At 33.3% G+C, this 20,739-nt stretch overlaps 1 protein-coding gene across 1 annotated transcript; it reads right to left on the minus strand.

Moving 5' to 3' along the window:
- Positions 1-13,895: 13,895 nt before the first annotated feature.
- On the minus strand, positions 13,896-20,165 carry LOC128220321 (uncharacterized). The gene is made up of 6 exons (XM_052928680.1): positions 19,938-20,165; positions 19,276-19,486; positions 18,679-18,779; positions 18,252-18,358; positions 14,916-15,080; positions 13,896-14,189 (listed from the first exon to the last, which is right to left on the minus strand). The coding sequence occupies exons 2-6, from the start codon at positions 19,408-19,410 to the stop codon at positions 14,038-14,040; spliced, it is 660 nt and encodes a 219-aa protein (XP_052784640.1). The 5' UTR covers positions 19,411-19,486; positions 19,938-20,165; the 3' UTR covers positions 13,896-14,037.
- Positions 20,166-20,739: the final 574 nt, after the last annotated feature.

The raw sequence follows: 20,739 nt of genomic DNA on the forward strand, positions 1-20,739 counted from the left end.
AATTAAACAAAAGTAAGAAATGGATTGAAAAACAAACAATGTAAATTGCTTTTACTAATTCCATTCCATGTAGGAGTGTACAGTTACGAATTGCATAGAAAGTCAATGTATGTTGTGTACAGTATGATAAAAAATATTATTATAATAATTGTTCAAACTATGTTTTTTATTTTACTTGAATGTTTTGGGATAATGATAGTAAAAAAACAACAATAAAAAAAAACAAAAACAAAACGCAAAAATATTCTGTCAAAGTAGATCTTATATAAATTTATTACAGTTTGTATAATACTTCGATATTACAACTGAAATAGGGCGTCAATAACATTTTTTGCATTCTTTGAAGGCGGAATAAACGTGCTTGTTTTACTATTTTGAGAAGATTTCTACCCCTTTCTTTTTCTGCGCATAATACCTTTACAAATGATATCAAAATAACAACAGATCACCAGGCACCACACATCAAATATTGGAACAGTTTAATATGTACTCAATATGGACGTATCACGATGCCCAAACAATAAACTGACACACACTCTCGGATATAGCGCAAGAACACTATGGTAGTAAACAGACACACGCACGATGATATAGCGCATGTTGACCTTTTCGACAAATAAAACTGTGGTAGTCAAATGACACAGGTACTATGAGAGAGTGCAAGCGGATCTTTTCGACGAATAACATATATTCAATAAACACAATCTATTCAAATGAGTATTTCTTACGAAACAACTGCATTAGCAAGTACATCTGATTTAAACAAATAAAAACACGAACGATGTTAATGCATTTCACACATTATTATGGTGTATTTTGCAAAAATGCAAATACAGTTAGACGCGGGTATGCCTTAAGCTTTTAGTGAGCTTCATCATTAATCTGCAACCATTTTGTCAGATTATAAAAGGCGAGAAATAAGCATTTTGCCCGTACTTGGCGAAAACCATACTAGAAGATAACTAAGACGTCATGAAGGATTTCTTCAAAGTAAGACTGATTTTTATTGCAGTCTCTAATGCATTATTTACTTTACTTTCTGTTTTAATTTTTTGGCTTATTACCTTTGACTTTAGCTTTGGATAAAAGTTTTAACTAAAATAAATAAAATAGATGCAAATTATAATTTAATTATTTAATAAATAGATATAAGTTTTCATGACATTTTCGTATAGTTAAGTGATTTATTTACTTAAAATATGATACCATTTACTTTTACTTATAGAAATCATTACTTGGCTAAATTTTATTAATTTTGTGAACACATTTGGTTTAAAATATTAAAATGCATTTTAATCTATAGTCGACATGAAACCATACCAAGAAAATATATAAGTGAACCGTTAATAAAAACATGTGTATGGCTTTATTCGCTACATTTATAAAACGACTTTTCTATAAGTGTTTTTATATTTCTTCACTTCTGGGCTTGCCCCTGATATGAAGTATAAATTCTTTTAATAGAAATGAACTCTTTTTTATTAAAAATAAAAACGAAACTTCACCGGTATGTTAAATATTTATGTTGTCATGTACCCATTTGTTCCCTGTGAAGTGGCTGTTAGACTTCATGCCTTTAAAAATGTTTTAAAAAATTGGTAAATGATTAAATCATAATAAACTTCTTTCTTGATATATCGTCTTTATATTTCATCCAGTTTCAATTTTATGAAATAATGATATCGTTTTAATGGTACCAATATGAGGTCGAATGTTAAGGCAACCAGTGACAATACTAGCGGAAAGACAACAGCGAAATATGTATATTTATAAATGCTTTCTTATAATTGATAGAGATTTATCAGTTAAATAAAACGATTTTCAAGTAGAAAACTAATATTTTCAAAAAAAATTCTGCTTCGAAATTTTAAGCCGCTCTCAATATCAAAACAAACGTCAGCGTGAACTGGGCTGGGACATAATTTCAACGACATCATTCTCAAAATGACACCGCATACCATTTGGCGCTTTTTCTGAAAGATCTTTGAACAAATGTCATCGTATTTAAGTATATGATTGAAAGAAAACTTGGTGGTTTGAGTGAAACATTGCAATATATGTCTTATTCTTTGTTTGTTTTTCATCAATGGGTTAGTGAACTAATACTATTTAAACCATGCATGTACTTCACTTAAACCTCATACAATGCAACAACTTATCCGTCTCATATTTGTTTACAACCAAGGTTTAAGAGATATAGTTGTCAACGCCCTCGAGTAATTCAATGGGTGAACAAAAATCAAAAAGCATATATTGTTTTTCTACAAGAAACGCATTTTACGAACAAAAGTGAGCACATTATTAGATACTTACATCATAATAAACTGTATGTTATGATATGTTATGTTATGTTATTTAAAACGAATTTAGTGAATGTGAAATTTAATGATGTCGATGGTATTTTCTTACAATTATGTTTCATATAACTAGAACATGTTGGAAAAAGTCTGTATTAGCTCCTGATTTCATACCAGTCCTTAATAAAGCACAAATAAACAATAAATAAACTAGTGTTGGCGCGAGTAGTAAGCAAACTGTTCGTCGTAACGCAGTTGATCAACTTTGAGCATACTAATGCGCGAATTGAGCGTCACTAGATAGTTTATTTCAAATGATTCCATTATTTATTGACTTTTGCATTAACTTGTAATTAACGATGTTATGTTTTGTAAATTAACTATCTCACGACGCTCCAAAAAAACAACTCCAAATGAGTCAACCCCCTACGACGAACACATTACTAACTACTAAGATGACGGTTTATTTATTACAATCCCCATTTTACAATTAATGTGATAACCCTTTCACTGTCGCCCATTTGGGACAAACATATTTTTTTCAAAAGGATAAGCTTGAAAGATTTCGCGCCTTAATATAGTTTCAAAAAAAGATGTTAAATGTTAAGTCCGTGTAACCTGTAAATAATTTGTTTTTTAAAACAATAAATAAACTATTCTATGATTCTTCAGGGAAAGGATAGTATTAATAAAAGACGAATTTGAATATGAATTCCTTGTAAAATAGAATTTACAGTTTTCAAAATAAAAACTATTCTCAAGACTCCTCACCACGAATACGGTTTCAAAAAAGATTTGAAATATGAATTCCTTGTAACATTGAACAGAGTTCTCAAGATCTTCCGGGACAAAAAAGTTTCAAAAAATAATTAAAACATAAATTCCTTGAAACATTGAGAAGAGTTTCCAAATTAAAACTTTAATCAAGACTCTCCACCACGAATACAGTTTCAAAAAAGAGTTTAAATATGAATTTCTTGTTATATTGTAAAGAGTTTCAAAATAAAAAATAAATATTCTGAAGACTCTTCACTACGAATATAGTTTTAAAATATAATTTAAATATGAACTCCTTGTTACCGGATTGTTAAGAGTTTTTCAACAAAATAAACAATTTCTAAGACTTGACTTCAGGATAAAAAATGCCAAAGAAGAAATGAAACAAGAGTTCATTGTAATATTGAAAAGACTTTTCAGATAAAATAATTCTCAAAACTCTTCAGGACAAAGAAAGTTTTGAAAATAATTTTAAATATGGGTCACATGTCACATTAAAAGAAGTTTTCAAACCAAAAAAAACCAACTGTCCCCAAGACTCTCCGGGACAAAACAAGGATTTTTAAATATGAATTCCTTGAAACGTGTAAAGAATTTTTAAAATAAATACATTAGTCTCAGGATGTACGGGTCAAAAGATATTAAATTAAATATTCAACTAATCATCTATGGATAATAATGTAATAATAACGCAATAATGTAATTCTAACATTGTCTTTCGTGCAACATTTACAGTATATGCAGTGTACATTTTCATTGTCTTTAGCTTTAAAATAACGTTGTCAATTACAATATTAATACATGTTATCAATAAACAATTTGTATCATATTGTTACTTGCCATATCATCTCTTTACTTACCATATCTTTTTTATCATATTATTACTTGATTTATCATATTGTTACTTGACATATCATGAATAATCCGTATCATGATGAGAAATATATTGGTATATGAATTAATGAAAAATTATATTATCTTTCGTTAGATCGCGTGCCTGTTGGTGCTACTTATCGTGTTGGTCCATTCGCGGGGTTTCAAACATTCTGACAAGGATTCTAGTAGTGATATCAGCGACAGTAGTAGTCATAGAAGTAGCAGTGGCAGTAAAAGCAGTAAAAGTAGCAGCAGAAGCAGTAAGAGTAGTAGCAGCGACAGCAAAGTAGTAGCAGCGACAGTACAAGTGGTAGTGGAGATGACAACAGCAGCAATGGTGACGGCGGTAGCGGAGGGAATGGTAGGCCGATAATACACACGCATTGATCGATACTTACTTTAAAAATCATCTTTCAGCGAATACGCAATTTTAACACAAGCTGTTGCTTCTTATAAAAGAAATAAAAAACGAATGTCTTAAACATTTGAAAAGGTATATCCAGATGATTAAGTTTAGTTAGGCACTTATATGCATACTTTATAGCTGCTGTTGAATTTGTCAATTTGTTGATGATTAGTGTCAGTGATTCCATTAAGGTTAACATACGTAAACCAACGCGGTCATTTTTGTCGACTATTAAGTTATCAGGGAGTTTTGCGGTTTTCAACCAGATTATTTCGTTGCTTATTCTTAAATATACTAAAAAATACACGGCCTAAACACAGAGTCGGGCCTTATAAGGACACAGTGTATGTTGATGCAAAACTATTTTTAACTCATTTGACGTTAATGATCAGAATAAAAAGCATTAGATTTATAAACAGATATAACATATTACCGTTAATATGGCATGTTTCGGGAATTAGTGGCCATGCAGCTATTAAAGAGAATTATTCTACTTAATATGTACACGTATCATATTTTGTTTTTGTTTTGATGAGCATTAAAGTCAAATGAGTATAATGCAGTAATATGGTTTGTTTTTATTTAATCAACCTATATTATGCCCCTTTAACCAACTTTATATGATATTGATTCGTTAGGCAAATCTTTGGAAGAAAAACTTAAATATTTAAAAAAATAAAGCTCCATAATAATAACAAAACTGAATCAGTACTTTTTCTGTTTTGAAGGATGTTTGATGTACTTTCATCAATGTGTGTTATGAAAAAGAAAATAATGCTATTTTTTTCATCTTTATTTTCAGATTGTAACAAAACTTGTCCAAAACACAAATATTGTGATTCAAAGACTAAAAAATGCAAAAAATGTAAGTAACAGTACACGAATATTTCATCAATAGTGTACTTTTTAAAGTTTACTATTAAAAATGACATGATAACGCACGGGTAATACATAATAGTAAGCCATAATACGTCAAAGTATTCAAAATATTTTTGTACGCACAGCTTAAGACAAACATGATTAGACATAAAAATATGTTTTTCGGAAGTCAGTTGCTCTATTGGCTCATAATTTATTAACCCGTATTCATATCATATTCTATATTTTAGATAGTTGCCTCCGTCACGCTTCGTTGCTCGGCGTAGTTCTCTGAATCATGTTCGTGTCCCATGAACTTCCAAAAAAATTGCACCTATACTAATGAAACTTTATACGACTGTTGGTCACCATGGCCAGTTGTGCTCCTATAATTTAGGTGACATTTAACTTCGCTTATCAAAGGTTATGGCTTATCAAGTCTTTGTACGTAGGCTTAAGCTGTAAAGCCGTCGAGATCAATGCTATTGGTGTTTGATAGGGTTGGTCATGAGGATTCTTTGAATTTTATCTTAATAGCTTAGACAATTCATTAAGGTTGAAGCAATAAATACAACACAAGCCTAAATTTCTAGTACACGTTATTATCTGTACACCTAATTCAGCAGCTCCTAATGGATGTCTTAAAAGGAGTATCACAGTCGTGGTCATTCAATACGAAATTTATTGAACTCACTTACTAAATTGCAAACACAATCGCAAAGCTTTTTGTCAATTATCTTAGAAAAATTGTTTAATAAATTACATATACTATTTTAAATGACCTTCCATGTAAGATCCTCTTATTGTCATTCGTTTCTTTTTGATGATGTAAACAGGAAATGTTAACGTAGAGATCAACAGAATGGAATAATACACAAGTTACACGTCACCTCGTAACTTTCTTTATTAGTATACTAAAGGCTTAAAATTTAAGTTTGATATTGTGACGCCTACAGGTCACCACCTTCCTGATAACTATACAATAAATGTTTTAAGATAAATTTTCGGTAACGTTATTTTTAGTGACAAAACATGATCGAGTCACTTTTTACCTATACACCAATGTATGGAAAGTGCGTGGGGAAGGTTACTTTTTACTGATCGAGTTCATCCGATGAGTAAAGTCAAAGTAGCCACTGGGAATAAAATCGCATATGAGCACACCACTGGATATACTGTATAACAAAGCAAGATCACACAGGAGTGCATCAAAATGCCGAAAGTACCTGTCTTGTCTGTGTCTCTATACTTTCAAATGACGATTGTCTCCCTTGATTTGGCCGCCAATTCATAATTAAATCAGTCTTCCCATGCATTAGAGTTTATGTCAAACATAAACATATAAAATATTATACATATATTGTTTCAAATAACTGATGTTTGATTTGTTTTCACAAATTATAACACAATCAAATAGTTACTAAAGTAAAATGATTGAACTTGTTTAAAAATTGAAAGGTGCACACAATTCGCTCACCAGTAAACGTATTATTAACCTCCCCAAAAATATACTTTGAAAGTTATATATCCACCGGCATACTTTGTATTATTTGTGTATTTTAAAGTTTTATTAGAGCTCCTTTATTTACTTTGACATTACTATAACTAAAATAAGTTTAAAAAGAAAATTCCACCTTTTTCATTTAAAATAGTAACGTTTTAGTTCTTGTGAGTAAGCGCAAGTATAACGGCTTGTGTTTTGAAATGAAGCGGATGTGTTTGGGTCAAAACCAGAGTGTATTTTGCTTAAGAACAAATTCAAAACGAGTCACGTGTTCTTATTCTTTACAGTTAGGGGATAAGTGACTCAACCTACCGAAGCTTCGAAAACAAATGTGGAAGAGATTCACCTGAAAACAGTTGGCCGATGAACGCTGGGCTACTTGGTTTTGTTCCATTTCGGTTTACTTGACATACATTTTTGTCTATGATAATATTGATTTTATATTTATAACAGTTCGGTACATGGACTTTATAAATTAAGTGTTTTTTTTTTATTTCAGTTTGGTTTAAAAAAGCATTTTAATTGTCTCCGGGTAAACAATCGAAGCTGCAAATACAAACATGCAAGTGTTAATTGTTCAATGTAGTGTAAATGAAAATGTATTCCTAGTGTGTATGTATAGCAGTATATATATATTTGTATGCTTTTCTTTAAAAATACTCATAAATATATGAAAACGATTAACTTTCATTTAAATGTAATGCATATATCATACATGTAGTTTCTTTATATCTTCTTTTAGTTTGTTGAAACTTTTTGTCTTCAAATTGTTATCTTCGTACCAATCAATATTCGATACTTTCTTGCTTTTGAATGAATGTGCTTTAAGATGCAATAAAAAAATCACGATCTGATCTGTTTTTAATGCAGTATTAACCCCGGGGCCTTTTCAGGTGAACCGACACTACTTCACAGGCAAACCTGTAATCTCGACATGACATGCTTATGAATCCGACCACGCGACATGTCATAAACGTAATGCAATAAACCGTGAAACTGCTCTTGAATCTGCCTGCGAGAAGGACAAATTACACCAAGTCGGAGGCACCTTCACATTGTTTCATGCCTTATTTCTTTTAATTGACAGTGAATGAAAGCATGGTTATACAATCTCAGACCATTGGTTACGTTCCATGTTTTATGTTTTAAAGCTGAAAAGTTTGGGATTTCAAAAACAGGCTAAACATGCTTGATCAACGTGATCTACATTTTAGAGTTTAAATTGTCATCGCATTGTTTGTGCGATATTGTCACATAAGTGACTAACGACATCGTTGTTTAAATCTGAAATACTTGATAACGTGTTCATATAATTGAATTAAACAAAAAAAGCTGAAACAAGTGTCTCAAACACTGCCGTTCACAGGTGTATTCGTTAAAAATCAAGTGCGCTTAAGATTTAAAAGTTAACAACGATGCTGTTAACAACAATATTAACTTTAACAAAGTTCTTTACAGTGGACCAATTGTATATCAAGGACGACCGGCGACATAAAGACTTATTGTAAACATTGGTAGTTTCAACGAGTTATTTAATCGGTCGGCATGATCAGAACAGTTTTTAAACCAACCCCTATAGATGACTCGCCTGCGGAGACAAATGGAAGTACTGGGTTATTTAGGAGTATTGAATTTTAACATGCGTGTTTATTGAAAGATACATTGAGCCTGCCTTATGCATATCAATATAAACCAGATTGCGTCAGTCAAATTTCCCACGGAATTTAAAAAAAAACGTTAAGAAAAACGTACCGTGTCGACGAATGTAACTACAAACCATATAAGAGGACAATAGCAACTAAGTAAAGAGTCCACATTTTCAACAAGTATATAAAAGCTTACATTGGCAGGTTTCTTAGGCAACTTTGGATAATCTAGTTTTCAATTTTGTTGAAAAACATATTCCTACGTGTCCAAACTTACAGGCGGAAAAGTCGTATTTGAATTATATTCGGAAAATATGATGTACTTCGTCCTAATATTGAAAAGAATTGTTAGTTTTAAAAATACGGTGAAACATTTTCCTCGTATCATAGGGTACCAACATTGAAAAACCGACATGAAAACGTTATTGTAGTACTAAGAAAACGACAAAGACAAGGCCAGTCAATACCCAAACTGTTTAAAACGACCATGTTTAAAGTAAAAAAGATGAAGCCCAACATATATTAAATAAGAGCCACATAATGTACAAAATAAAACAAAAATAACAAACACCAACCATCACCACTACCAGGCATACCACACTAAAGAAAACACACATATTAAAAACAAACTAGACACAAATCAACTCAAACCACAAATATACCACAGACACACAAACACAAGCATAACAAACACACAAATATAAACAAACACAAAACATAACAAACAAACCACATGCAAAACGCTACACACATACCAAAAACAAAGCACCACAGGTATCCCCAAGCCAAGCAACACAGTCATACCAAACACAAAACAAACTACACGAATCATCACAAGCATACATAAGACACATAACACCAATTACACATACAGAAAACACTTTAAGCAAAACATAAAAACATACCAACCATAAAACACCACAGACAAACCACATTCAAAACATCACATATATTCCACACAAAAACACAACAGACATACAACATAAAAACACCATCGTCATACCACAGACAAAATACAGCAGGAATATATAAAAACCAAAACACAACAAACAAAACATCACAAACACACCACACACAAAACATATCAATCGTACAACAAAAAAATATATTGCACTAACATGATATACACCAAATAAAAGCGAAATACCAAATACAAAAGGAAATAAACTTACCAGACAACCAATACAAAAACACCATACACTAAGTATAAGAGATATACCACACACGAAACAGCATATTATTAATAGCACAGACATACCACACACACTCAACATCACAGGCGTACCATACACAAACACTTAACAACTTTTTTATACATATAGTGGATAAACCCCTATATAACCTGTTCTTCACGTTTGTTTGTTTGTTTGTTTGTTTGTTGTTCTTTAAACCAGTTTAACAAAAATCAATGGTTGGTGATAACTTTATAAAACAAAATAAACCCACGACAAAGTCAACTGACTTATCTACTGTGCTGTGGGAGGCACAGTGCACTTTTGAGAGTCACAATGTAACGCACTTTACTATTATGCACAGTTGCATACTTTAAGATGTTACAGTAGGTGCAGCTGACCAGCCAGGAATCAAAATGGCATCTGAATTGGTCAAACGACCAGTCCTCCTAGCCTCTGGGGCTCGTCTCCTAGAACAGTTTTCTGCCCAGACATTTTGGAAAGTTCTAAATATGGACACTTTCAAAATCATTTGTAGTAATTGCTGTACGGCCCTTCCCCTTTTTCTCAATAAAATGCGTGATGTGTCGGCTGGGGTCCTGGAGAAAGAGAATCTGGCGGGCCTAGGGGACATTGTGGTGACTCCTTAAAATTTCTAGAACCATATCTTGGAAATGCAATGCCTGGAGTTCCCATCTCCTCCAAGAATGTCTGGTTTCATGTGGATAAACTCATAACACATATGAGCCGTCAAAGTATGTCAGGACAACTTTGGTGACACAAGCCTTATTCTGTATGTGCATCCGAGATAATAGGGCCCCGATATATGTCTTGAAAAGTCAGGGGTTCGGTATCAAGGCCAAAATGTGTGTTCATCCTTTAGCATGTGCTAAGTGCGCTGCCACACATTCAACAGGGGACTTCCACACCCAGAACCTTAACATTAATACAAAAACTGTTACGATTCTTACCCAGCTGACTACAGAAAGTGTGCTTCTTTTTAAAATGCGAGAATCATCTCAACCACAATATATGTCAGTTTAAAAGCCTGTCAGGGAGCTGAGCTAATATACAATGATATGGATGCAAAATTCTCCCAAGCCAATCATCCTCAAAACAAAAGCGCGGGAATAACTCATTGTCACACGCCATAAAGACCCCCACCACAATTATTTTTATTCCATAGGACCCTCCAAATGTTATACAATCTACCAGACACTACTGAACGGGGGCCAAATGGCATCAACGCCTTAAAGCCAACATCGGTTGACCGAGCCATTTTCCCGCGGGGTGGGGTTGGAGCCTCTGACCACGGTTAGTCATTGCCCTGACTTCAATGTGAAGGACATGGAATCGATCGTTAGCCAGACATCCCCTAATCCAAAGCAAAGTAAAAGTTAAACTAATGGGGGAAAACATAATTATGATGAAAACCCTCATTACTTAACTTAATAAATATAATTATTGACAAAGCAAGGCCGTCTGGGCCGGATTTGGAAAATTATATTGAACATTAAAATCAAGACAAACTTGGTAATATCCAAAAGGAAATAAAACCGGACAATTTAGGGAATTTAGTTCGCACTTCCGCAAGGTCCGGATTGCGCCTCTCTTGACTTAAACTTCAGGGTCCCTCGACACCTAGTAAATTGAAGGCTGGGAGGACGAGTCGTAGACTTTACTCCAAGTTTCCAATTGGTGAAAACTGAAAAGATCAAATATCCTCTCCAGGTTTATGCACAAGTCAAATGTTACCACGGCCCCAAGGTTCGAGGGTATAACGGAGGAAATGAGCCGTTTTAATACCTTCCAGGTAGCCCCGCAGTGCCGAGTAAACCAAGGCCCATCCAACGTCAGGCGCTTTGTTACAGCAACCCTTTTCAAGCTCCATATAGCCCAACGTTTTGACAATAATGGCTCTGATCTACCACCCTGTAACGTTGAATTATCAGATGGTTTGTTTTATCACAACATAGAATGCCATGAAACCCAAGAAGGTTCTGAAATGTTTTCCGTCCCTGTTTAAATATAATTATACTTTTTTTTAAAAAACACTGTACTTAGTGAGGGGAGATAAAATGGTATTCAAATGATTTTTGAAAGACTTAGCCTGATTTTGAGAAAGTTGTATTTGGCAATAAAACACACTGCATTTAAGTTTTTTTTATGGATATAATGTTTTCGTTAACACGATAAAAACAATAAATTGTGCAAGTTAAAAACGAAACTAAAATACTTTTCGCACTTAACTGTAGTTAACTTAACTTAAGTGTATAAAAACATAATCAATTCATCAAGTTTGTAATATATTGTTTTTAATGAACACATGTATTCAATTAAAAGATACAATAGGTGATAGTTGTAAATTGTACAAAACCGTTATTACGGACAGACATGTTGAACGGCAAATATTCGCTGGGACACACATAAAGGACAATACACCTGCATTGTATTATAACAAACATGTTCATGATTTAATATTGAGACAACAAATTGTTTTCATTTCAAGGTGTCATTTTTAAATGGCGTTTGTATTTAAGCATATAATGCGTATCCATTCATGTCCATAGATCATTGTTGTTTCAGTCCTTGCCTTGTGCCTCTTAGCACGGTAATTATTTAATGTTTGGCTACAGGGCTTGGTCTTGTACTTTCATTGTATTATACCAAGTCTTTGCACCTCCGGAGTTCAACTTGGATTGATCTTATTGTTTGAAGAATATTGCGGATCGAGTGTTTGACATCTTGACATATACACGTCTGGATCGTTATTAAGCGTTAACCTTGGTCATGACTCGTGAACCGTGTCAGATATTTGAATGAAACTTGGTACACATGGTGCCAACGATATTTCGCACATAAGTAACTAGGCCTGTAACATTATCTTAAATAATTGTACAGTTATGCCCCTTGTTCGGCTGAGAAGAAAATATACGAACAACAAATATATGCGTGTTTGTAACCGATCCGCAGTGCTCTTTTTTTTTTTAAATAAGCCGACTGGAAGTGACTATTATGTTTTTTTTAAAAACATATAGAATGATATACTTAATGTTTATTAAGTAAAACAGTGCTTGCAAAACACAATTCAAAAAGTGCTTGCAACCTTCTGCTGCACAACATGCGTGATAATAAAACAGTCCCGACTTATCGTCTATGGCAATGGCCACTCGGCGACCACGACCTCTTTTCCGGAAAGCTAGCCTTTATTTTACAATTATTCGTCTTAACTGCAAGGCTATTGACACGTTTCATCTCACCCTAAGGGCCAGGTCTAGGCAACATCGTAACATAAGTCCCTATCGCCACATTTCTGGTTGTCACTAGAACAAGCCGTACATGTACATATACGGTACCGGTCTATAGATCGAGAAATACCTACAATATGAATGCTAGTTTCGAGTTTTCAAGTTTGAAATTTAGCAACATAATCCATGCGTCCTTTATACATGTATATATGTATTAAGAGCTTTACAAGTTTTGTTGAAGAGGATGCTATAATTTTTCTGTCTTAAAACCATTCGCTCTCATTTTGCAAAGGTAAGGCAAGATTAAAATACCAACATATTTGATACTATCCACATTATAATGTTTTCTTGCATAGTAATGTAAAACGATATTTGCACCCTTTTAGTAAATGCGAAGTGATTTGATAGCATCTTTTTATTAGTTCATTCAAAATCGTTCTTGTTTGCCCTTCACCACCCATTTTATTATTGTGGAAGACCCCTTATGTTCTCTTGAATTGTTTGAAGTGTGGCTTTTTTCAAGATGTAGGAAAGTATAATCTAGTTATAAATTATGCGAAAAAGAGACTGAAGTGATACTTTTATCCAAATGGAAGATTTAAAAAAACAACAAGTAGAGCATTGTTTTGTAACTGCAGGAGAGGACATTCCACCCCAAACTTTAATTACGAGGTACTTTGCAAATGGCCACTGGAACTTAGGCTCATAGTTATAGTATACTCATACCTCTTACATTATTTCGATATATTCAACAAAACTGAGCTTCCCTTCAATTCACCAGTCCTTGCATAAGGTTTAAAATATATATCTTTTTAATGTCTTTTAACGTTCGCATTCCTCGTTATTTTACATAACCCGATACACAATAGATATAAAAGAGTCTTTTCATTAACGATTTGATACAGTGATAGAACCACCCCCAGTTTGCTTCGATAAAGGTTTCTTATCCAGGGGAGACCACCAATATTTTGTTATATTCCTTTCGATCTGTAAGTGTTTTGTTCTCAGTGAATGTTGTCTTTTTAGTATAATTCAGTCACATAAGCATACCGTTGAGCTTGCAATTTAGATCGTCCTTCAGTCAGCCAGAAATGCATACGAAACTATATACTAATTGTCATAATTTAATAATATTTATTGCATGATACCTCATGGTACACAGAATATATATATATTTTTTAATTCCTTGCTTTTCTAATTATGGAATATTTTGATAAAACAATCTGAGTCATTGGTATTTATGTGATCTGACGTCATCCGGAAGCAATAGCCATACATTTTCGGATGTGTTCGTCCTTCTCTGTTATGTCAATCATGAACTTAGCGACGTCTTTCCGGCAAACGACAAACCGCTTCCTCTCTGCAGACTGGATGCTCTGTCCTTCCATGAACAACACCGGTTTACCTTTAAGGGACAATTTTAGTTTGTCGATTGGTAATATTTTATCATTTATAGTTAGGTCTCCACAAATTTGTTCTAACCGTAAAGAATTTGTCGGAATTTTCTAAATATAAATTTTTAAAATAACAAACATTTAGTAGCTTGAAGTGTTTCCGTAGAAAATCGTAAAATATGTGTCAAAATTCTATTTTAGCCTTACGCTACACGTGAAAATATTTTTTTTCTAAAATCAAAATATACGCGGTAAGCTATACAATTTGCTATTAAACACATTACCTATTTTGTCGTGTTTGTTTATACATACCAACAACGTTCAACCTTTTTTATTTGATTGAATATATACCCTAAACTGATGTGGGCCGCATTAAAAGAGAGAATATCAAATCACTGTACACAGATGTAGTAGCCTTAATGCGGGTAAGGACAACTATGAATTCTGATAACGCCGTATGGAGTGGGGACAGTTACGTTGCGCTGGGCAGCAGGGAAGTATTACACATACGTTGGCATGAGAATACCATGCATTACACTGTAATCAGAAACTTGGGTAGAGTGGTTAAAACGTTTATTCACTTATTGTGTATGTCTATTCTCGCCTATATATATATGTGTACCAATAAACTCGTAAACTCGAATAGTCACTGCAACGTTGCAGTTGGTCTTTAAACACAGTTGTTGAGCAATGCCCTACATATTTAGCTATTCTTTAAATATAATCTTTAAACATACCAGTAGATTCGCTGTCGCTGAGCTCGGGCGAACGGACTGACGTATAGCGGACATCCGGGCATTCCGTCTCGAGGAAGTCCTCCATTTCTCCACTGTTGCGTAGTGTCTGTCCGAGAAGTAGGGGCTTCAAGACCCAGTTGACGATGAAAGGGTCAGCTGAATTGTCTGAGGAATGATTGACAAAATCAAATAATGTAGTAACTCGAACAGTGATTGCAAAATAGTTTAATTGCATTTTATTCCATTGTGGTACAAATGCTCTCATACAAACGAACATGTATAACACTATACATTGTTTCCGACTTGATAAAACAATCAATGTATTGTTTTATTTTACACAATTTGGCAGCAGCGATTTATAGGGGACACTATGTTAGGAGGATGTATCCGTCGAGACCGCATAATGCCACTGAATAGAAAGTAAATTCAAGTATCAAATATGTAAAACACTTTAACAAACATCAGTGCGTAAAAGGAAACACTCAACCCATGCTAATGTGCTGATATGGATTTGGAAAACAACAGTAGCTTGATACGGGAACTTTCAATACAGCGTGCTTTATTTTCGTTGATGAATATGGAAAAGGAAACTAATAGGCATATAGTTAAATCATTTCCAATGATTTCATGTTGTTATTACAATGTATTGCAATACGGTTTGTGGCACTTTGTTGCAACCCTATTATTTTTGAGTATTATAATATAGCCTTATTTATAATGGCCAGAAAATCACTCTGCAAGTATGTAATCAATTCAATTTAAAAAAAAGATTGATTTATTTGACAGTATTCTAGTTAAACAATTTTATTTCTGAATTTGTTTTTTACTGATCTTCCATTCGGTAATTAATGTTAATGGACTGCAAATGTTTAGAAATCAACTCATTATGTGAATATTAAATATTTGTGTTGATCATTCGCCAACTGTCGTGTTTTTCACAATACGGTTGCACCTATTTATTTCTGCTTGTGAAATATGGGGCTATTGATATATTTACCTGATAGACGCATCAGACTTCAGACTCTGTGTCATTCCTTTACCGATTGAAAAAGAAAGATGAATAGAAATTAAAGAAATAGAGGATATTTGTTTATTTCAGTGTAAGATCGTATTTTATTTCACGAATGTCATAGAAAAACATATTTTCACGAGTGGCGAAGCCACGAGTGAAAATGTAGTTTTTTTATGATCACGAGTGAAATTAAATACGATCTTACACTGAAATAAACAAATTTTCTGTTTCTTTTATGCTTATTTTCGGAGTTTTATTTGTTTGTTTTTTTATTTATTTCTGAATTACCCCCTTTTTGAAAAGGGTGGGCTTTACGCCGCTACCCGTGGGGCGCCCCTCATGCATAATTATAGCTGTCAACTTTTCTACTTTCGGTTTGCTGAGAAAAAGTTCTCTGCTATTCATTCTTATAGCTTAATATTCGCTCGTTTTTTATTGCAAAGCTTTATGAACAGTAAAAAATGAAGTATTATTAGTGCACAAATGTTCCAAAAAATAATGAAAACACTTTTTATTTTAACCAAATTACTACGCCGCTATCTATAGAATGAACATTTGGAAGGTCAAATGTGTTAGCAAAACAAATGTGGATACTCATTGGATTTTTACCATTCTTCTTAGTTTAAGACTGCATATACGCGTGTTTTTATAATAAGTTAATATTCAGTCATCTTACTGTCAGAGACCAGTCTGTTTCGCTTTAAAATGTTTGTTTTCCAGCAAAATAAATGCCACGTTAGTTTGTTGACACATTTTGAGATGTGGGTGGGGTAAAAAATATCGGATCTATCTGTAAATTGTTGTGTGAATTCTCCAGGAAGCTCATTTTACGTACTACAACGGTTAACAGTTCAAAATACATTTGAACGATGCTATAAATTTTTATTTATGTTGGAACAGTTGTTTTTGTCTGTAATTTGTTTGGAATGAAAGCAAATGTTCGAACATTCAGCTTCAAAGATCAGTAAAATGTTTGATAAACGGGATAACCGGTAATAAACGGTAAGTTGTTAATTTCCAATTATATATTTATTTAAATTTATAAAATATTTCTTTATTTTTTTTAACCTTTTTTGACATAATTTACTGAAGTCCAGTGTTCTGTTTTGACCAAGGCAAGTACATGTTACAACAAAGGAATTTAAAAGTAGTTCTGAAAATTGATATTTTCACTCCTTATTTTGCAGTGAAAATATCAAATTGATATTTTCACTGTTGTTATTTCACTGTTGAAACCCCATATTTCATCGTAAAGCATGAAAGAAAACGGCATATGTAACTTTTTCAAACATGCATACTGTTTATAAAATAATTTTCAGAAATGAAATGTGTGAAAATGATGAATAACCTAAGCAGATTTGTTGAAATTCTATGCAAAACTTTTAAAAACCCACCTTGTAACCTTTTGTCAACAATGTTTAGATACTTCCGTTTGTAAAAAATAACGCACTGTACATAAATAGATTTCCATATGACTCTTTCAACTGTTTATGCAGCTCTAAAGTGCAACTTGTATTTATTAAATTGACAACCATACAGATTGTTTAGTATATATTATTACTATTTAACAAGTTTATACACAAACTATGTTGCATGATATTGACATCAAAACACATACTATCACTAAGTGATGAAAAATAAAACAAAATAAAACTGTAAAAAATATCTTATAACTTATAACCGAAAAAAGCGAAGCTAACCTTTTGGTAATGTGTTATTTCTTTAGAACATACATTTTAAAAAGTAAAAAACGCGTTTGTATGTATTAGAAATAAGATTATATAAGAGAATTGGCTTAAGGAACTAAGCTTCTTAAGCCATCGGGGTCAGATGTTTATCACCTAAAGCGTTGTCCTAATTTGGTTGATTTACCATGCTTCACGAACCAGTAGGTTTTAAACGTACTGTTCTCAGCGACACCATTGTTGAACATTTAAGCTTTGTATTCATGAACTCGCTTGATCGCTTTCAAGCTATATAGTTTAAGTTAATATTTACTAACTCTTAAAAGCATTATCTGACATATATGTAGCTAAATATAATTCGGGGATCAATTAAGCTCCGTTTAAAGGGCAAGCAAGCATACATACTATTAGCCATGTTGCCAATATATGAACACAATATAACAACACCATTGTTTTTCATGTCTAAAGTCGATATTTTAAACAAGCTACAAATACACGTGATTTCACAAATACTGTCCGATCAAATCCAGTGATTTGATTTTTTTAATTATTTATGAATAAGACTTTGAATCTAACAACACTTAAAATAGACCAACTTACTGTAAAAGTACTTATATATGTATGTTTATTATTACGCACGCTTTGTGTACCATGACGACATAAAGACGAGACGGGTGACCTTGACTTTTCTTATTGCCTCGACGATCGGCTGGATCGAGTCGGTGAAGAATGTGATTTTCCGCATGCTGCAAAAGTTAGCATAAACATATTACAAAGTTTTTCATGACTTTGGATACAAATCAACAATACGGAAACCATATCTAAATGTGTTCAGAAGTATTAAAAGTATATTTATATTAGAAGTAAAGTTGTTTTATGGTTTTTACGCAAGTGAACAGGTCTTAAAGTGCAATTAAATATTATCATTTATTTTAAAATTAAAGATGACAATACTACATTTAAATGGGCCAAATGTAAAGTTACACTCTTTTAGACAATTCAGCAATTGTACATGTACATGAAATGCCCTATACCTTGATACATTATACAGGAAATAGTATACAACCTAAAGACGCTAGGTCCACAACCGAGACAGGATAGGACTGCATCCCGACCTTCGAAGTAGGAAACTAGCGAGTCGGGGTCGAAAATGTCCGCTGTTACAACCTGTCGAAAAATACAATTGCTGCTTTTGGACTCGTTCTAATACTCTTCTTGTATGTTTATGAAACAAACGATGAAACCATTCTAACTTCAAACATTTACAGGCCTTTTGCTTCTTTCTTTACAAACACACAACAATGACTATTTTAGTACGAAAGTTTCCAAATTTGTGGATTGTCGTGTTTGCTCGTAAGATGTATACGTTTTTTACCACGAATGTGATCACAGTCCAACACATCCTTTTTGACCTAGACCTCTAAGGGTCCCGTGGCCCCTTATACTGATAGCTTAATAACGTCGGTATTACCTGCAAGTTAACGTGTTTGTCGGGGCTTTTGGGAACCGCAGTGTTTGATGACCACAATACAGCGCCTCCCTTATTATTGAACCCCTAAGGGTGCACTGACCACTCATACCGCCAGCTTTCATTGTAATGTTAGTCTTACAAGAAGGTCCTTTAACCGCTAGTATCATAAAAGTGTCTTGAAATACATCTTACCTGGAGGTTGTCGTGTTTGTCAGTTAGTTTTTTCAGATTTCTGACCACCGCAGTGACCTCGTGACCTCTGGCTATCGCCTCCCTCACAACAATTTTCCCCGTGCGACCCGAGGCACCTAGCACCGCCAGCCGCATCACAGAATGTTACGTGGCCTTTTCGTGTTACGTAAGGTGAAACTGTTCGACACGTAACGCACTTTTCCTTACATATCTGTTATTGGAAATGATGTAATGTAATAATGTAATATTATTGCTGCAGCTATTGGTGTTCATTTGATACAACGTGTATATTTTAACGGTTTCTATTTAAGGTAATCATTCAATGATTAACACAAGCAAATGCTGCTTGTAAAATTTCCTTGAATTTTCAAAATGTTTAGTTAAAAAAGTATTTGAACTAAGAACCTTTTTATATAGATACTACATTATATAAGAAACACATTAATAAAATTGCTATATTATCATCGTATGTTGTTTTTTTCTTTTATAACATCCCTTTAAAATTTCATATCATAATAGGAGCGTCTGGTTTTATTCGAACATGTTGTCAATGCAAACATAATATAATAGTAAATCAATATAAATCAAACAGGGAAGTAATCCCGATGTCAACATCTTAAATGAACTAACTCATATTTGTATCCTATTGATGAATGGCTTACCTTAAAATGAAATCACAATCATGTAGTTTCCTTTAATTTCAATCCTTTTACAATGTGAATCAGAATCAATGCTTATTTTATATTGTTATCTTAAAGATTCCTTCCGTGCATTATGATAATGGGCTCAATGCCTCACGATGATCTCATACACACTATTAAATATATCAACCGGTTCACAAAAGATAACCGACCAAATATTTCTTTATCTGCGTACACTGTGCAACTTAAATCACCTATTTTAAGTCGTTTGATACATAGCTACACGATATCACCAACTATTATACAGCATAGTAGGGTTGGGGTATTAGCTGATGAGAAAGGCAAACAACGTCACTCGCATTTAAACCATACGCTCAAGTAATATTGAAATTAAAAATCGTGCAAAGAACAGGTTTTTAAACTATTTCATAATAATTGTATATCGAAGAACTGACTTAATGAAATACTGAATTTTTTAAAGCTACATTGGCGTTAGAAAGGACATCACAGTATGGGGTAGCTTTTTGTTTAAAGTGATTTCCCTTGGCTATTTAGCAGACGACACATTTTCAAGCCTATAATGAAGATACGTTGTAATGGTTAGAGACTACTCAATAAACTTTGATTTATTCAGTCGATTGTGGAACAGTGAAAATACCAGTTTGCACGCGAATCTACACATATTTGTTGTGTTCTACGACTCTCAACACCTTATTCTGGGAAGAAATCCACTTGTGTATTAAACATTGAACAACAAAAGTTTAAGGTTACGCTTCTGATCAGACAAAAATAGGTGCATTTAACTACGATAAATTAGAAAAAG

This window comes from Mya arenaria, chromosome 15 (genome assembly GCF_026914265.1).
Source record: "Mya arenaria isolate MELC-2E11 chromosome 15, ASM2691426v1".
Taxonomy (NCBI): Eukaryota; Metazoa; Mollusca; class Bivalvia; order Myida; family Myidae; genus Mya; species Mya arenaria.